Raw genomic sequence first — 19984 nt, 5'->3', positions numbered from 1 at the left:
TTGCGGGTTCAAACCTTTGACGTCGTGAATTTTGAAATTCAACACCAAGAAGAAGACTGAAGGCCCCTAAGAAACAAGGAAGAAGCGTCTGCGTACACATAGCTCAGTGTGTTAGTAGGTCAATGGACACTTCTGAGGACATGGGGTCGATTCCCTTATGAGGCTCAGTGAATTTTAAAGTCCAGCGCCCCAAAGTGAAGAAATAAAAGCGCCCAGAGAGCAGGCTCTAGTGCGAAGGGGGCTCGGTGGCGTGGTGGCTTCGTCTCGTGACCGTAGGGTCGGCCAGTGGAGGAACCGCTGGTTCGAATACCACCCGGCCGGTTCCTGGACTATCGATCCCACGGCGGTGGGTGAGGGAGGGGGCCTTGTCCCCTCCCGATGCTCCGGAGAGATCAAAGAAGGGGGTTATCAGACACAGAGCCACGAGCGGCTGAAATTTTGCTCAAATGTTTGAAGCTTTTTATGTAATTGTGGGAGGGGGAGGTTGGCGGACGCCGCCACAAGTGCATTTTCGGCAAGAAATTGATGACGTCAGAGCTCCCCTAGTGGCATACGCAGCTACTGCAGTGGTCAGAATCGACCATTTGTCACTGAATCCTTGCCCACACACAGCAGCCATTTGGATTATCCCAATACTGGGGTCCAATCTAGATCTTAGAAATTGTGTATTCGAAAACAGGAGATTAAGATATATGGGGAATTTGAAAACTCTAAGGTGATGGATGTTGTTAAAACAAAAAATTAAAAAAAAATGTTTCCTGTCATTGGGATGCAGAACCAAAAAAAAAAAAAAAAAACAACTAATCAGATAATCTGAATCTGAATTAAAAACTACTGGCAGCACTTTGGGTGCTGGGTTCCTGGAGTCTCATCCTGCTGCAGAGGGAATGGAGGGGGCCGTGTCTCCTCCCGGAGAGATGGAAGCAGGGGGTTATGGATTTTAAAATAATTTTATTGAGCATTTACACTGGCAACACACATCAGAACAATCGGGTGGCCCCTCCCCTCCAAAATGAAGTCTTCTACACACCCTGGAGGCAGGAGAGAGAGAGAGAGAGAGAGAGAGAGAGAGAGAGCAGGTGATTAGTACAGACATGGAGCCAGATAGGACATGCTACTCATATACGGCAATATAGACACATTATGATATATATAATTTAGTAAAGTGACGACCCCTGCTTGGGGACATATTTGATGGGTATTTCATATTAGAATTAAAACTACAATAAACCCACAATAAAAGTGTATACTTTTCTAGCACCTGTTTAAGTTGCGACACCCTGTGAAGCTTTGGCGACCCCTAGTGGGGGTCCCGGGCTCCAGGTTGGGAACCGCTGTAGCGAAGAATACAGTAAAGAGTGAGATGAAAGAAGTTGAGCTCCGTTTATATTCATAATCGTGGCCTTCGCGATCCCTCGGCCGAGAAGACGACGTGCCGCGGTAGCCGTTTTAAAAATTCCCGCTCCCGTCAAAAGGCCTACAGTGTCTACAAAAAGCACATTAGGATGACTTAAATGTGTGTTAGACTATACAGGAGTAATGTAAGACACATACCGCAGCAGCACGGTGCAAGATGGTTACAGCAGCGTCTGATTGTCCGGGGGCCGTGGCTGGCGGGTTTTGGGTCAGGGGAGCCTCAGGGTCCGCGGTCTGTGGCTGGCTGCAGAATTCCTTTCTTTAATTTCTGTGAAAACAAGCAAATTTAAAATTTAATAGTGATTTTTATCTAAGATGTAAATTTCAAAGAGGTGAAGACAGACTATGTTCTCTGCCAAACAGCCTGGTCCTGCGTCAGAGGAGTTGGTTAAAACAAGTTGAGACTGTCACAAACCGCAGCCGGAGCTCCGAGGAACCAAAGCAGAGCACGTTAAGTGTACAGTACATGCGCTGTTATTCTTTATGATGCAGACAATGTATGTTTGCTGCTCACTTGGAGTTCAATCAGACCGTAATCAGGAGGCAGTGCTAAATGCTATTGTTTGTTTGTTTGTTTTATTCAATGTAAATGAGTTGTGTGGTCAATATTACAAAGACAATCTATCAATCAATCTCTGGGTCCTTTAACCCACCAGCCAAACAAAGGCCTCCAACCCTGTGGAGATGCTGCATGGCTCAGGTGAACATGTGGTCCAGCTAGTTTAGTGAGTGCAGTCAGAATGAACACTGCCTACAACCTGATGCACACATTATCTGCACTAAAAGACACAATCTGAGCTTCAAGGGCAACATACATGAGCTCCAAACCATTAACTGTGCAAGAAATGAACAAGTAAAAACACTTCACACATGATGCTATAATACAGCCATAAACTAACTAGGGCATTCTGAAGCAAAGAGCTTCATTTCTAATCCATCATTCTGCAGTCACACAGAAATAACACAATATTCACTCACTCTCTCTGGAAGTGACGACCGGAAAGACTGAAGTGTTTCTGTGGTGGTGTCCGTGTCCCGCGACTCGCCCGCACACCCTGGAGGCAGGAGAGAGAGTGCAGGTGATCAGTACAGACGGGGAGCCACGTCGGACATTATCCAGCTGTACTCTTTAAAATTCAACAAAAGGTTTTAAAAATGTAGAAAGAATCTCAAGATGCTAATACTAATATATAGCAATATAGCCATATTTAGCTAATGTAACTATTCTCCTGATGCCAATACACAGCTGTTACTGTAGTAAAGCTGTGGTTCCCCCATCAGGGACCCCTTTTCTGTCATTTAATAAACTGACGACCCTGCTTAGTTGACATATTTGATGGATTTTTCATATTATGTTCCAAACTGTACAATGAACCCACATAGTGAACTCAGTAACTCCCTACTGTGTATATTCTTTACGTTTTCTAGAACCTGTTAAAGTCAAGAAGGCCCGGCGACACCCTGTGAAGCTTTGGTGACCCCTAGTTAGGGTCCCGACCTATGAGTTTTGAGTTGCATTGACTTCCAGTTGAACCATGGTGCACACATTGACATATTTTTTACTTATCCCAAATCCTATAATAAAAAAATAGGAAGAATGGCATGACACTAATATTACACATTGCTGTCAAGTGACAGCATCCAAAGCGTCAAAGTTAGGTGACATATTTAAGATATTTCATATTATATTAAAAGTACAATGAACCCAAAGTGTAATTCAATAACTGCAACCATTTGTGTAAAGTGATTTGAAAACCAAAACTTTTTAAAAAACTGTGTGAATATGTATTTTTATCATTTCTACCAATCCTACTTAAAAAAAAAAGACTCTTTGTCCCTGATTCTTGGTCTTTGATCTAATTAGAATTTTACTTTACAGGTTATTTTCTTGAAGTGAACCAAATGCTGACATCTCTACTGGCATGTTTTTAAAAGCTTCATTTATAGATAATTCCTTCGCAATCCTTCACCCGAGAAAACAAGATGTCCTTGTTTGTTTGTTTTTATTCTGAACTTACCTAAGTAACATGAGAAACCCAAACACGTGTTTTTATTATTTTATATTATATATTCTTATTAATCTTCTGCATGTCAAAAAAAAAAAAAAAATTTATTTATTTTTTTTTTTTATTTTTTTTAATACTTTTTAAAAATTAATATATAATTATTTAATAGTGTTTTTTTTTATAAAGAGCTCCCCTCTAGGGGGGGGGGGGGAGAACTGCAACACCACACATTGTTTAATATAAGATTGTCAGACAATGTAGCGAACCAAAAGGTATTGTGTTATTATTTCTTCTTGTCAAAATCCAGTATTAAAACCTGAATTGATTAGGATGGGATTCAAATCCATATCCCAATACTGAGCCACTACCTCAATTAGAAAATATATAATAATAATAATAATAATAATAATAAAAATAAGGTAGCTAGAAAGGTACCTAAGATTGTAAAAACATAAATTGGACATAGACATATAGACATTTGATGTTAAGTCATTTGGGTGACTAAAAAAATATAATTTTCTTGTCGAAATAATAATTTCCAACCACAGCAACAAATGCTGAAAGATGTACAGCACATTTTAATCTGTATCTTTAAAAAATCAAACGAGGGTTTTAAAAGTATCAAAGACAGAACAATGCTGTTAAAATGTAAATAATAATGCTGGATAATAAAGTAACCATCTTAGGTAAAAACACAGCTCAAACTTCAGGAACTCATTTAAGACAAGAAGATGATTCATGTTGACAGTTAATGGTGACTTGTATGACAGTTTCTTTGTTTTTAGGAAAGACTAAATTATGTCCTATTTTGATTTCTGAAATCTAAAAATAGTTAGAGGAATAATAATCAGACTTTGTGGCCAATTGTATCACAAACAGACAATAGTTAATTCAATCAATAATCAATAATAATCAGTCGTTGTTGTGATCTCTTCATTTATTACCTAGCAACATGTAGTTGTGTCATATGGTCCAGAATGAATCCATTATTATAAAACTACAACTAATTATTGACAGAGCAAACAGCCCCTGTACAAACGATCAATATATCCAACAATCAATAAACAACCACTATGTTAGTCTTTGTTGTTCGAGAGGCTGTTCGCTTGTCGCTTTCACTGAATGCTCATCAACAGGTGGCGTTGATTTCCTCTGACAATAACAACAGGAAAACAACAACAACAACAGTTTAAAACACCATGTTCCTTCTCACAATAATCTCTCATCGTCACCTCGTGTAACTCGAGTGAATTTGACCGATTGTTTGTTTGTTTGTTTGTTTACAGTCACCAACTGTACCGACGTTAGCATAGCTGTTAGCTCGCTAGCAACATACACAGCGACCCCGTGTTTGTTTGTTTGTTTGTTTGTTTGTGTGGCCGTTCGGCCTCCCACTGACCTTATAACACACAACAAACTCCAGTTCTTCGTCTTCTTTTCCTCCAGTCTCTCTCCTTCTTCCTCTCGTCCTCCTCATGTCTCCATGAAGCAGGTTCATGTATCCGGATGAGCGCGAACGTTTTCAGCCGCCGCGGATGCGTCATCGCGTCAGTTCGCTGACTGGAGCGAAGTCAGGAAGAGAGTCTGTTCGCTGGTGGAGAGTCATTGGTACACTGGGGGGGTATTGGGAATAATAAAGTGGGCAAAGAGGAAAACATGTTTTCATCTGACTATATTTATCTATATTCTGGTTTCTATGTCCTGAGGGATGGACTCAAGCATTGTGCACACTCTGGGATCAACTGTGTGTGTGTGTGTGTGTGTGTACATACATATGAACTTAGTACTGAAAATGTGACTTATTGTATAATTTGTCTGTACACACACAGAGAGAGACACTGTGACTCTTCTTTCTGGAGCTTTGTAGTATTTTCTCTGGACATCAGTCAACAAAATTCAATGGCATACTGTTTGAGCCATGGTGTCTTCTTGGTGCAAGTGTTTAAGTGTTTAGTCTTTATTTTTGGTGTTGTACAAACAAAGGTTTGTACCACCGACAGAAGAACTAAGAGACTAATATTTTTAGAGCTTATTCCTTCTGGACAGAGAAGTTGGAAATAAAGTTACCAACTCAAGATCGAACCTACAACCTCAAAACACCTGAGCATAATTATGTTGGAAAGTGTCAAATCCTAATGAATTGTAGCCTACCTTTTTAAATATTATATTAGGCTACTTCTTTCTACATTTTTTGATCATTTAAATTTATTCTGTGTTTTTGTATTATGAGGTGTGTAGCAGCAGCGCCCCCTGCTGTCTGTACAGAGAAGTGTAAAAGCTTACAGCACCTGGTATTCCCAGGCGGTCTCCCATCCAAGTACTAACCAGGCCCGACCCTGCTTAGCTTCCGAGATCGGACGAGATCGGGCGTGTTCAGGGTGGTATGGCCGTAAGCGAAGATTCATATCACAAAGAGGATATTTAAAGGTGATGATGAACATCTGAGTGTATTTACATAAAAACAAATATCAGAATATTTCTATAAATTCTGGGTAAGAAGTTCTGATTACATCAATACAACTGAGTACAGTCTAATACATTTACTCAGTTATTGTATTAAAGTATAATTTTGAGGTACTTGTAGTTTAATCCTCGTATTTTCTACTCCACTACTTTAATGTGATATCTTCCAGATTAAACTACTCAACAGTTTATAAAGTAATTAAAGCAGTTTCACCTCCAGCAGCTACAACATGAAAATACAGCTTCCATAGTAATACATCAGAGTTGATAAATGCTTTAATATGATATATAATAATGTAACAATGACAGGGAGATGCACTGTGTGTTATCATGGATATTTTATATTATTGTACAATTATTCATCTTGTTTAGAAACAATCTACAAATAAAAATATAAGACTACATAATATTACAGCACCTTTAAATAGCCTCTTTGTGATATAAACCTTCGCTTACGGCCATACCACCCTGAACACGCAGTCCGATCTCGGAAGCTAAGCAGGGTCGGGCCTGGTTAGTACTTGGATGGGAGACCGCCTGGGAATACCAGGTGCTGTAAGCTTTTACACTTCTCTGTACAGACAGCAGGGGGCGCTGCTGCTGCTGCTACACTGGAGGAGACAACTTTAAATAATAATGTCAGTGCCTCTTCTTTGACATATTATTAATATACAGTACTATAAATATTTTCTTGTCATGTGTATTGATGCCACCATCAAAACATTTTAATTTGTCTGTTAAAGCATGAAATGAAACTTGAATACTGTGATTATTAAAAACAAACAGAACGTATTTATTTCTTCAGCATTACTGTGAATAAAACCTTAAAACATGTGACAATGAATCCCAAATTTAATTTGATAGAAGATAAAACTGAACAAATTCAATGGAGAAAATAAAATCAGTTTCCTCCAAAATAAAACAAATTAAAAGTATTTATAACACATTTTCAAACAAGCTATCAAACCATGCATGTATCTACAATTAAAATCTAATAATTCAGAACAATCCATTCATTACAAGAGCACAGCTTTAAAAGAGAGATAAAAAAATACAGTGCAATGCAATGAAATCTGTTTGTAAAGGCATTTTAAATCAGGAAGTTAAAGCAGTCTGAAGATCATCTTTTGTAAAGTGAACTCTGAAACTCCACCAGCACTTGCCTCCGTCAGTTCTTCCAGGTGTAGCTGTAGTTGTTCATGTTGATGTGAGTCAGAGCAGTCTTGCCCAGGCTGGAGGGCTGCTGAAGCTGCTGGATGGACGCAGGCTGGAGGCCGAAACCGGACAGGTCCACAGACCCACCGGGACCCTGCTAACACACAGAGACAGCTGCAGTGAGTGCGTGTTTATGGCTTTGAATCAAACAAAAACAACACTGCAAAAAAATAAAAATTGGATGTTAATATCGGTCCTGTCTGGATTATCAGTCACATTCTTGCTGCTTTATCTTTGACCCTTTCATTAACAAAGTACAGGGCCGTCTTACCTGTTCCTTGGTGGTAGGTGTGTTCATGACGGCAGTTGGTGCGTGTGTGTAAAGAGTCCCTGAGAAGTTTCCTTTCTGTGCGGATCGAAGGAGGGTGGTGACGGTGTGGAGAGAGGAGGGGAGGATGGGTCCTGAAGGAAGGAGGAGGGGGGGGGGATAAATCATTGCAATAAACTCTACAAATATTAAATATGGACTTTTCAGATGAAGATGAGATCCTGCAGCTGTGTACCTGTGATCTCCAGACTGCTGATGTTCTGGTACGTAGAACCAACCTGGCTCTTCACATTCACACTGCGGGCCTGAAAAACACACACACTCTCAGACATGTGCAGACAAAGTAACAGCAGTGTGTATTATAGATTACAGATTAATTGAATTGATTATCCGGCATTCTGAGATAAAAATAAGCATTGGCCGATACCTGCAGCTTCGTCAGTGCGGCTGCTGTGGAACAATGTTCGTGTTCCCCTTTGTGAGTTTTGGGAAGGTGGTGATAAAGTGAGTTTCCAGCCCTGTACTTTGACTCTCATACTTCCTGCTGTAAATGTTTGCCTAAAGTTCCTCAGTCACCATTGTTTTTTCTAAATGTTAACACTTTTTCCTCTTCTCAAACACGTTCTGAAATCTACAGCATAAACCAATGTAGTTTACGGTTTCATTAATGAATTAAAAAATCCATCTAAAAACATGTTACTGGCTAAGATAACCATGTATATTCGATTCAGTAATGTTCAAGGAATAATGGAATTATACATGACCTTTCTCTGTTCTGATATCACCCATTCGTCGCCATTAGCCATTGACAAACCACATTGTCATCCACTTGTGTATGTGTTTAGTGTGTGTGTCTCCATACCTTCAGTGTGTGCATTGTAGCTCCTCTGAAAGCGACAGGAGCCAGCAGTGTTGGGGGCAATCCGGCCTGCGAGCCCGCCGCAGCCACCAGACTCTTACAGTTGATAAGGAAGTTGATGAGGGTGAAAGTGTGTGATCCCTCCACGCACACCACAGACTCCGGCTTGTGGTCCAGAGACACAGCGTTGCCCTCCTTACGACTACACCAGTGGGTTAAGGAGCTTTAAGTGGTTAGTGTTCTTACTGGTATATTACATTAAACTGGACACACAGCTCTTATTGAAGAGTACTAGTTAAGCAGTATGATGCACAAACAGGACCGCAGACACTCAGTGTCAGAGACGCTGGAGGATACAGTTGTATGAGGATGTTGTCTGGTTTCTTGATTTTGTCCTGGACCCCCATCTCCTTCAGCCAGGAGAAGCTGCCGTCTTCATCATCATCGTTGTATCCACCGTTATCTCCTTCATCACCTGCCTGACAGTCTTCACCCTCTTTCAGCTCAGAGCTCCTACAATTAAAATGATCAGAACAATTCTAATAAATGTTCCTTACTATAGGTTAGGTCTTAAATATGATGTTCAGTTTATTTAATCGTTATGTTGCATAAATCGAGGGACAACAGGTGGACAGTAGGGTTGGGAAATCTTTGATTGTACTGAGGTGTGTCCAAAGTATCATGACAACCGAGCACTACAAACTCAATAACCGCAAATACATTTTTTTTTATTGATACAGAGCTGTTGGTGTTGGCCTTCCAGCATCAATACAGACTGAACCATAATCCACACAATTACATGCTCCCAGTAGTAGTGTAAATATAGAGTGGACACAGAGAATGGAGGGAAAACACTTACTCCTGCGCTTTCTCCTTCTGCTCTTCCTCCTCTCCTTGGTGGACTGTCAGATTATGTTGCTCCCTGCTCTTCCGCCTCTCCTCCACCAGAGGGAGACTGAACTCAATACCTAAACAGATCCACAAGAGGAATGAAGAGATGACAAAATTGAATGTGACGGTCCAGATTCCAGTGAGAAAAATACATACAACATTTGCTGTGAACGTAAGGTGCAGGATTTGAAAACATCTCGCTTTATCTCACTCCAAGCTGTAATATTAGTGCTATGGAAAGAAGTGATCTCTGTTAAAACTCACCTTCAGCCTTCATTGCCTCTCTGAGACCCCTGGTCGTAGGAGAGATTAAGGCAGAGATGCTGCTGGAGCCCCCGAGACCTGCTGCCCTGAACAACACTGTAAACTGACAGAACAGATGAAGGGGATTAACTGGAAATGACAATTTGGATGGATTTTAACATGATCAACTTTAATAAAAACAAAAACACCTACCTGATAGGAGCAGACATAGAAGTAAGGACACAGTCGGGCCTTCAGTAGACTGTAGAGAGACGACACACTGACTGACCTGAAGGATACAATCAGAGGGAAAATATTGCCTTTAGTCCCCTTTTTGTAGTCAAAATGTTTTCTGTTAAAAGAAAAGTCTTTGGGGAAATATCAGAAAGGAGAACAAGAGACAAAGTAAACATACTTGCTACTTGCTGTAGCTTACATGTCATGGTCAGACAGTGTGCTGTTAGTGGTATTGAAGAGTAAAGACCAAAGCAGCATCTAACTGGACTGAAGTGACATTTACAGGTACATTTACATGCTGCTTAATGTGCTGAAGCTAATTCACTATCTAAAGTTGTGCTCGATTTGATTGACTGACAATGAGGCCGCTATCTATGTAGACAAAACTAGGGGAAACAAAATAAATATAAAGCATTTTGGTTTCTAGGACACATGATTTACAGAGAAGACTTTAAGTCTCTGGAGTGTGTGGTTAAAACTAATATCTCCAGCCTCACCATTCACTCATGAGACTCTGCTGCAGTGTTGTGTCTTGTGCCCATGGGGTGCTCTTCCCAGTAAAGCTTCTCTCAGCATTGATCCTGGGGAACAGAGAGATCCAGGGCAGGGAGGGGTGCTGCCAGTATGCCAGACTCTGCTGGAAGGCACAACGAAGCTCCGAGCAGGACTTGGGATCCTTCAGGGGGACAGCGAGGATTCAGAGTGAGTGAGTGGCTTTGGGAAATTCATAACAAACATGACACTACACAGTTTTCTTGAACAATAAAAACTCTACCTGTAGACTGTGTGGCAGAGGGCTAAACTGAGCTCTGCAGTGCTGGCTGAGCCCAAGAGCTTGCTCCTGGGCTTTGGGGTGCTCTGACCATGAAAGGGAGAGCGGGGAGGTGAAGAGGAGGCGAGTCTTTAGGCTCCAGTCTGCTGGGTACTCTGTGCAGACGGGAGGAGCTATGGAGGCAGGAGCGATGGCCTGAGGACTCTGGGGACATTTGATACATATTTGAAAAGTTGAGAGGAGAAAGGACAACAACCATTATATTAACATAATGCATATGATGAATCAAAATGTGAAAAGAACGGAAAAAATTAAACCTTCAGCAGTGGACTTTTAACATCTTCCTCCTCTTCTTCAAACAGAGAGTCATCTTCAGAGAAAGTGAGACACTTCTACAGCAGAGAAAGTGGAAATGGACAATATGAAAATGTAAAACTAAATTCACTTATGATCTGCCTTGCAAAGACATCAGGTTTTTTCCCCCATATCAACTACAGTGATATGGGAAATCTCTGGTCCCTACACATGTATGTTATTAACTGTGTACTCTCAGCTTAAACGTTCAGCATGTTAAACAAGGCAATTCATTTCCATTCCAGTCTCTTATAAAAAATTTGGAAATGTAATAAACTGCTATATTTTAATCAACAAAGGCTAATGGATGTAAGTACATATTGTTATAAAAGCTTTAAACAATTGTATGGTTCAATTCGGCTCCATGAAATTAGAAAAATATGCGATAATTTGAATAAAGTAATAACTTTTAGTGCACACAGGGGCAGCAGTGTTCAGTGTCGCGTAGGTTTAAATCTAATTCTTTTTTAAAGGGAGTTCTGCATTGCGTCAGTACGCTTACCGGTAACGTCAGCTAACGGTTGTGTGTTCGGACGTTTGCAACCAACTGATTTTTCAAAGCTGAATAAACGGTCCCCGGATAACATTAGACACTTTTACGTGTAAATATTATAACCTTACCTTGTTGGAAATACTTTGGCGCTCCTGTTTTTCGACCTCAGTCAACCTCGAACTGAAAGGTAAAACTCCCGGACCCTCACTCTTTGTTGACGCGTCCTCCTCTCCCTCCTTTTCGGGGGACTTCTCGGTCTGGGCTGCAGCTTCGGCATTTCCGTCGTCGTTATAAATGAGGAACTTCTTTTTGGGGCTGTAAGTATTCTCAATATTCGCGAAAGGGTTCCTGCGTTTTACGCCACCTCCCGACCGATTCTGGGTGTTGAAAAGCGGTCCCGGGGAGAAGGGCCGAACGCATCCCGGCGATGCGTCGCTTGGTCCCGGACTGCCAGTTGAACCCTGGCCGCTCGGACTAGAGAAGACACCGGCTTCGCTTCGTGCTCTTTTCCTCCTCATTCGCATAATTTCAGCCGGCCGCTTGAAGTTGGGCGAGTAACCTGCCTGCTGAGACATTCCGAAGAGGGATAGTTTACCAAAAATAGTCGAAGTTCAACAACAGTGTGTTAAAAACACTGAAACGGCTGGAATTTCGCTGTTGCGCCTTCCGCACTTTACAAATTTGGCGCGTAGCGTGATGACGTACGGCCGTTGCGTTTTGGGTTCATGGGAGAATAGAGTTCTGTTTGGTTCTGCTCTTAGATTTTAGGAGTTAAAGGGGAAATGGACCGCGCATTTGACTTGATCTCAACCTTAATCCAACGAAAATAAATCACGTCTTTGTTGAATATTTGGAAAACGAGTGACATATCGGGTTTACTATAAAACATGAACTCAAATATACGGTAACTGTACAAAATGTTAAAGCCTTTTACACCCTTGAACTCAGCATGCACTTACATTTAGTGTTACAATGACTCACAAGCAAATTAAATCCTCTTTCTAAAGTATTTTTATAAGTAAAGTATTTTTAAAAATAATTTATAATCAACCGATTCATATTTTATGATATATTATTTATGAATAAATAAATAAAAAACTTACAACGGGATTTAAAATGTCCTGTTTAGGCTCTTTTTAAATAACTTTTCTTAATTCCATCTGTTATGCTTAGTAATGATGCAGCTAAGTGATGATTTTAGTTAATTAATTGTCTTATAGTGCTTAAAATGTCTTTAATGGATCAGACAACGCAAAAAACATCTAAGATAACAATATAGGATCAAGTTCTAGGTTTGTGATAAAGCGCGCCTGGGAGTACCAAACCATTGCACACTCCATACACAACTGCACACAGAGCCTTTGGTTTTATGGTACATCTAAAACATAAATAGATAAATAAATAAATGAGTTGTCTCTCATGGATTTTTCCTTGCGATCACAACCTCTGTCCCTCTGTCACAGTGATTAATAGGACATTATGTAAATTTTGGCTCCCTGTTAATTTCTCCCTCGTTTGTCATTACTGCGGCTCATCAATCATCTGCAGCTCAGCCAAGCGCCAAATGATGGCTGCTGTTAGGAAATCAATTCTCCTATCTGTTGGCTGGCCAGAGGAGAGAAAACAAGTGCCATAAGCATCAAAACTGTGATTCTGTTTTGAACTCATGTTTAATGACCTCACGCAGGGCTGCTGAAATGTTACGTCCTCAACCCCCAGATGGACATGCATGAGGCCCCATTTGATAATATTTAGTCCCATACTGTAGGGGAAGATACATTATTTGTTGGTTTTCTTCAATTGTTCTTGAGATAGGTTTGTTACAGTGAGAATAAGGAACAATGTCGCTTTTTACCCACTGGAAACACATCAAAAGTAGACTCCTGAAACCGACTAGACCCTTAAAGACCCTTAGGACCCTCTCATGTGTTGAACCCCAATAACTCCTCTCATGCACCGAAACTGTTTCTATATCTTTGTCAACAACCCATTTGTCTTTTATCCTGTTAAAGTGTTCCAGGCTTCATTTTTTTTAAAGGCTGAAGAAACTGAACCTCCTCTCCTGTGACTATCCTCAACACTGGGGGGGTGAGAATGCAATTAGACAGCTAGATGTCGCTGTTCACTAAGGCTAAATGACCCGTTCATGCAACTGTACCACGGGAGGATTTCTCTCATCATTCACTAGTTTAACTAGGTCAGTGTATTCTCTCATGTAAAGAACAGTGTTTTGAAAACTACATGTGAAATTGTATTAAAGACCAATTTAACAACCCAAACTCATAATCAAAGTTAGTTAGTTAAAAGTATTTTGCATCCAGCTGAAGTCATGCCCATTTGTTTCGATTGATTTGATTGACACCTGGAATTGGCTTGAATGATCTCTGCAAAAATACTAGTGTGGTCCTTTAAATGTTAGTTTTTTTTTTATATCAAGGAACCCCTGGAGATCCAGCATTTCTCCACAATTACAGTCTCTGTCAGGATTGTGTGTTAACAATTTAGCATAAATTTTTTTAATCACTTGTTGTTTGCATCAAACATGCACACTCAATTAATGTTCATCCACTGTGCAACATGAGGCCACAATGAGCACCCTCCATTGTTCCCTATCCATGGAAATATATTGAGCAATATTGAGTTAATATTTTAGTGAATGCTTCAAATCAGTTAGTGGAATTGCCAAACAGTATCTGGAGATGGTGTCTGGACTATGCTAGATATGATTTGTATTTTGTAGTGTATCGTCTCAAAGGTCTTCATGGTGTTGTACTTGGCTGTACATATGCAAAGTGGCACCAATGATGGTGTGAAGAATAAAAAGAGAGAGGTTTAAAACCTCACCGCACATCTGGCCAGTCACTTTGTGACGTTTTTATGCTACTAAAATTATCAGATGCAACATTCCCAATGGACCATTTTCACAGCTGCCATTTAGACATGAAATAGTAGGGTAAACATAGGAATTACCAATGACACTAATTCAGGTCCCATTAAGTGTAGCAGTCTTTCCAGTGAGCCAACATGCGCAATAACCGCACCCAAACTCTGTTTGACCTGACTGTAATAGAGCCTTAATCAGTATCATTGGTAACACCTGTTACCCTATTTCCTGTCAAAATGGCTGCTGTGAAAAAGGTCTAAGGGGTTTCAGATGTTGCTTGACCATACAAGTACTTCCGTTGGAGTATAACGGATTCACACCTACGTCTGGTGAGCTGTGGCGAAGTAGGAAAGTAGGCAGAGTTTGAGTTCCTTTTTTTCATCCTTCACACAGCCTGACCACAACACAAAGCATTGTGTGCTGTTATTCCCATACTCATTATCTATCATACCTTTCTCTGATGGCAGGGTTTTCTCTCCGCTTTCTAGCATTTGTTCCAAACAAATACAAACACTTTTGCCTTGAGATTTGTTCAGACTACACTTACGTACACAATAGTTTGTTTTTGAGCACAGTACCACCTTTGCTTGGACTTCCTTGAGCTGCACATTATGAAAAATACACCCTGGGCTTTTCCCAGCCTTGCCTTGGATGTGCTCCACTGTCTTCTCAGACAAAGCTGCCTGAACATTCGTCACCTGTGTTTGAGGATGATTCTGACGTCTGTAACAGCATGTTCACATCATTTATTTGATAAGTTGCAGAACACTGTGCACTCTTTCCCCAACCTTTGCCTGCAGTAGATCAGCTTTTTATACTGTGTACTCACCGTCTGGCTGCAACCACTTCACCTTTATTTAGCAACGTCTGTGTGTGTGTGTGTGTGTGTGTGTGTGTGTGTGTGTGTGTGTGTGTGTGTGTGTGTGTGTGTGTGTGTAAACTGGCAGAGAAGGCAAGCTAGGGCTTGTCTGTTTGCCTGTAGAAATTCCTTCAGGTTCAGGAATAGCAATGGATGAAATGTGTACGTGTGTGTGTGTGTGTGTGTGTGTGTGTGTGTGTGTGTGTGTGTGTGTGTGTGTGTGTGTGTGTGTGTGGTTTGGCATGGATACAGGTGGCAGCATGCAGGAGAGAATTTTATATAAAGAGAAATATCATTGAGAAAAACAAATAGACAACCAGCAACCACAAGACAAGAGCTGTACTTTCTTCACAATAATATTTATGTAAATCAAAACCAAATGTGCACAATCAACATTGTCAAAACAAACCTGGTGTGTGTGTGTGTGTGTGAGAGAAAGAGAGAGAGAGAGAGAGAGAGAGAGAGAGAGAGAGAGAGAGAGAGAGAGAGAGAGAACGGTGATGAAAACATGATCAAATGCAGGTGTCATTTACAGCCACGGATATATACAGTACAAATCGACAGTGGATCACGGGTAAATGTGACACACACTCACACACACACACACACACACACACACACACACACACACACACACACACACACACACACACATACAAGTGAAATGCTACCAAAAATGGTATTGTAGGAATAAATTAAAGTATTTAACAAAACTCCATGCTCTAATTTGTCTCAGTGGGGTGAGAAAATGAGTCAAAATTCAAAAGAGAGGGGAATAAATCATCATAGAGTAAAGCTGCTGATGGTAGACAATATTTAGATTTCATCTCAAAACCAATATTCTGTGTAATTTAGACCTCACTATAAACATTTTCTTCTGTGTTAATATAGAAATCTGAGCAAAATGTTTCATTAGAATCCAGTCTATAATCAATTGACCGGCTCAACCATTGTAAAATGAAGATGTTTTAATCATTTTGATAGATGAGGATAAGAATGCAGTCTGCAGTGAGGTCAACGTTAGAGGTGACTTTTTGTCGAAATATTCCTCAGGGGCCATAAAAACATTTGTTTTTTTTATTTTAGGGCTTAGTTTTTCTAAAAAATGGCAACCGAGAAGAGAAATGCGAGGAGTGGTAAAATCATGGGGGAGTGAAACAATGGTAGATGAAGGTAAACACAAACAGGCCATGACAATTTTTGGCATGAGTAAATCATCTATTCACAACACCAACAACATTTATGAGGAAGCAGTTATTTTACAAAGGAAGGTGGATTGAGATCAGTCCAGTGCTGCTGCATGCACTTTGTCAGTGTAAAACCAAAATATTCTCCTGCTTCTCTCCGTTTGTCCTTCATTTAATAGAAGTTTTTCTCTGGAGTCCTTTTCTGTGTCCTGAGAGTGAGACAGGGACGTCCACTCACTGCTGCCTGTTGACTAATGCACCTGTCAGTCATTCAACTTGTTTTTCATTGGCCAACATTGTTTGTCAGTAGACAGTTTTAATCTGGGCGCACTCATCAGGTTCCTGGTCAAGTAATGACGAACATTACTGGGTGGTGTTTATCCAAAAATGAGAAAACCTATAATCACTGAACAATTCAAAGGAACATTAGTAGGAACTGCATCCATAGTTGGATGGTACCCTTTGACTCAGTGTGTCCAAGAAGGAAATTTAGGGCCAATATGTAATAATAATAATGTTTGTAAGTCATTTTATTGTCAGTAAGTCCCATGTGCAGACAAAAACCAACAATAAATGTAACTACTAACAAGTACAATGTGTGTATATATATATATATATATATCTTATTCCTCTGAGCCAACTCCATTGTTGTCAAAAAAGTATTAAAAACACATCGATGTTGCACAATGTGACATGTTCCCTCATTAATGTGAACCCAAATGATGTAGTTTATTTTGGCTCAATCACACCTACACACCGTCCTGCTGTCACAAAGACTCACTAGATCACCAAATGTGGATTAATAGTGCCCTTCTCCTGTTTAATTAACATTTGATGAAAACTACACTGACCAGATGTTTTAGGACATTTTTAAAAATGAAACTATATATTTGAGAGGTCTTTTTAAAGATCCACATCTTCAGTAGAACAAACACACCAACACATTGCTGGTTTGGGTCTTTTTTGAGAATAAAATGTAGAATGACACCAGACTTTCCTCCTTTCACTGAGATTCGGGCTGTAGTTCACTTATCTTATTTTGGATTGGTGGGTTTTGTCTTCAGTGTGCGCCATTACATGACCAGGCAGTCACCTTAAATGAGTGCACCCACAGTGTCCTCTACCACCTTGGCTGCTTCAGTAAGGTCTCCAGACAGCTTCAGCTGCTGCCATGTTTGTCGGGGAGCTACTGTGGCTGGACTCCACCTCCACACCCACTCCTTCATTCTGATTGGGCAAAGAGGGGTGCAGGAGGGAGGATCCCGTGGAGGCGTTGGTGCACGGCGGCAGGATCCTCGGCGGGGAGCGTGAGTCACTGCCTCCTCCCCCCGCCATCATGGAGAACTGGTAAGACCCGGCGGCGGTGGAGTAGTACAGGTGATATGGCGAGGAGGTGGACTGGAAGGGCCCGTTCTGAGGCTGGTGAGGGGTGTTCGCCGGGTAGGGGGGAGGCAGATAGGTGTGGTACCTCCCTGCCGGCGTGGTTGCCATGGCCGTCGCCATGGTGATGCCAAGGGTGCCGTTGGAGACGGGGTTGTGAGAGGGGGCGTAGGTGAAGGCGGCCGCCGTGGTAGGGTAGTGGACCCTGGGGTCGGTAAAGCGAGAGTCAGGCAAGGAGGGGAGGGAGGTGAAAGGTCGTTCTAAAGTCATCCTGGGGTCACTGAAGGCTGTGAGGTCAGGACCTGTGAGAGGGCAAAGGTCAGAGGTTACCACCTTCTTACTTTACTGTCTGTTTACTCTGTGTGTACACGCTTGCGAGTGTGTTACCTGTGAGTCGTGAGGACAGGTCACTGAGCGTGGATCGGCCAGGCGAAAGGGGATTGGCTGTGTGGACGGTGGGCGTTGTTATTTGGCCAAGGTAGGGATATGATTGGTCGTAGGACCAAGATGGAGACGACTGCATCTGTCTGGAATCTGAGAGAGAGAGAAAGAGAGAGATTAAGTAAACTGAATGTTGTGAGAGAAGTTGTTTATTTGTAAGGGTCCCAAACCTTTTCATGTCAACGTCTCCCACAATCGATGCACGAACCCCCAATTTGAGAGAATTTTTCCTTAAGAAATGATTTCTTCCCTTGTTCCAACTTCGAAAAACTGTTATTAAAGTTAAAATATTGCTTGGGACCCCCTACAACATACTTAAAGACCCCTGTTGGTCCTCGGACTCGAGTTAGAAAACCTCTGCTTCAGAGATTTACTGATTATAGTATTAAAGTGGAGAACTTAAAAAAAAAACGGTCAAATAAAATCCCAGTTTTGTTTCTGAACAGAAAATATCTTAATCTTGCACATATGAACAACACGTTGAACTGCACGGTTTGTGCAGAATGTAAATAAAGGCAGATTTAAATTAACTTGGTCTTGAGACAGAAGCTGTTGATAGTGGAAGGAACAGAAGAAAGAGATGGAGGAGAGGAAGCAATTAACTTAGTGTGGGGGTGGGCGGATGAAGGGGGAGCTGTGTGTGTGTGTGGTGTGTGTGTGTGTGTGAGTTCTTTCATTCAATCCAGTCTTTTTCCCCACAGTCTAATAAATGGCACTGATCACCCACAGACTTGCAGACAAGAGTGTGTATGCGTGTGTGTGTTTGTGTGTGCATGTGCAGACAGACGAGGAAGCAAATTGTACACAGCAGCCAAGACGTCAATGAAGGCTTTTCAAGTCTAGCCAAGAGCTCTCCCAAGCATTGACGTGTGTGTGTGTGTGTGTGTGTGTGTGTGTGTGTATTTGGGTGGTGGTGAGGCCCTGTGCCAAGCCCCCTCCTTTCCTGGCTTCCCTCCCGTGGCAGAGTGCACTAATGTGGGGCAGGAGTCATACATAGCGAGCTGCTTGGAAATAGAACTAGAGCACGTAGAACGATTATGATGTCTTATTTATTCTCCTGTACAGCACTTTGGTCAACTTTGGTTGTTTTTAAAGTGCTTAACAAATAAAGTTGGATTGGATTGGATTGGATCTCTGTGGTGCTTTATGGGCGGCTGACGAATGTCAGAAATAATCTGACTCCAATTATATGTATTATCCAAATATTTAAATTTGGAAAAACAAAAGGTTCGCAGAGGTTGTGTCTGGTGATTTGAATTTTCCAGACAAACTGAAGGATTTAGTGTTTCTTTATGGGTTGGGAACATTCTCAGACTTATTTAGCTAAATAAACAATTAAAAACACCTTTATTATCTGAAACAATGCACAAAGTTGAAAACAGGGAAAGTTGGAGACAGCTATACAGATATATGCTATACGTATATGGCTTCTGGGCCCCTGTTAACTCCATGTTTCCCTCCTCTTTCTGCATTTTAGACAGTATTCCTTTGCTGGAACAATGCATGCCCCCGGGTTTACTGTGTTGCAATATTATCAAACACAATAAAACTAAGCACAATATCATCTGGAATAATAAAGGGTTTAAGATCCAGGCAGGGCAGGGGGACCTGAGGACCCACTTTACCCCATAATCCAGTCTCGGGTAGTACAAAATAAATCAGACAATCCAGGCTCAACAGATGGTAATACAGGTTAGAAAGTAGGAATGATTGAGTTATAGAGAAGGACAAAAATTCAAAAAGCACAAAACGACAAAGGGAATTCAAACAGTTTTTAAATTGATAGAATATTAAAGGGGTTTTGGTGTTTATGCAAATAACTTTTGTTTCTAATTGAATCTCCCTAAAGTATTACAGTTACAGCTTTCTAATGTCCTCATGAAGTGAATACAAATTTTTTTAATGTTACTTTATTTTATTTGTTTTATGCCTGAATTATTTAATTGTGTACATATTAAGTTTAAGTATCACAGCAGCCTGTTGCACCAGCTGTGTGTCAGTCCAAACTACTTTGCA

The 19984-nt window shown here is 41.0% G+C and overlaps 2 protein-coding genes, 1 long non-coding RNA gene, 1 other non-coding gene and 1 pseudogene across 7 annotated transcripts in view; 2 read left to right on the top strand and 3 right to left on the bottom strand.

The window, feature by feature from the left end:
* LOC127378990 (uncharacterized) overlaps positions 1-19984 on the top strand; it is a 182107-nt gene that overhangs the window by 6049 nt on the left and 156074 nt on the right. The window lies entirely within an intron of this gene.
* Positions 5699-5817, bottom strand: LOC127378999 (5S ribosomal RNA). Its single transcript, XR_007888255.1, has one exon. It is a non-coding gene; the product is annotated as a 5S ribosomal RNA (ribosomal RNA).
* LOC127379003 (uncharacterized) lies at positions 6336-6447 on the top strand (annotated as a pseudogene).
* On the bottom strand, positions 6655-11909 carry LOC127378985 (protein downstream neighbor of son homolog). 2 transcript variants are annotated; one of them, XM_051428413.1, is made up of 12 exons: positions 11346-11909; positions 10688-10762; positions 10374-10574; positions 10096-10274; positions 9575-9650; positions 9383-9485; positions 9087-9195; positions 8585-8740; positions 8231-8429; positions 7604-7673; positions 7372-7502; positions 6655-7194 (listed from the first exon to the last, which is right to left on the bottom strand). In XM_051428413.1, exons 1-12 carry the CDS (start codon positions 11790-11792, stop codon positions 7054-7056), a joined length of 1887 nt encoding a protein of 628 aa, XP_051284373.1. In that variant the 5' UTR covers positions 11793-11909; the 3' UTR covers positions 6655-7053. The 2 variants fall into 2 exon arrangements, with proteins under 2 accessions (XP_051284373.1, XP_051284372.1); XM_051428412.1 differs by having other exon boundaries at positions 6655-7197; positions 11346-11908.
* Positions 15301-19984, bottom strand: part of runx1 (RUNX family transcription factor 1) — a 56086-nt gene continuing 51402 nt past the window's right edge. For all 3 annotated transcript variants that reach the window (XM_051428416.1, XM_051428415.1, XM_051428418.1), the window contains 2 exons: positions 17915-18061; positions 15301-17829 (listed from right to left, as the gene is read on the bottom strand). In XM_051428416.1, the coding sequence (XP_051284376.1) occupies positions 17285-17829; positions 17915-18061 (692 nt within the window). In that variant the 3' untranslated portion in view covers positions 15301-17284. The remainder of the gene's footprint in view (positions 17830-17914; positions 18062-19984) is intronic.

Source organism: Dicentrarchus labrax, unplaced genomic scaffold (genome assembly GCF_905237075.1).
Source record: "Dicentrarchus labrax unplaced genomic scaffold, dlabrax2021, whole genome shotgun sequence".
Lineage (NCBI taxonomy): Eukaryota > Metazoa > Chordata > Actinopteri > Moronidae > Dicentrarchus > Dicentrarchus labrax.
Note: the sequence above shows the minus strand (reverse complement) of the source record. Positions and strands in the feature narration are given on the sequence as shown.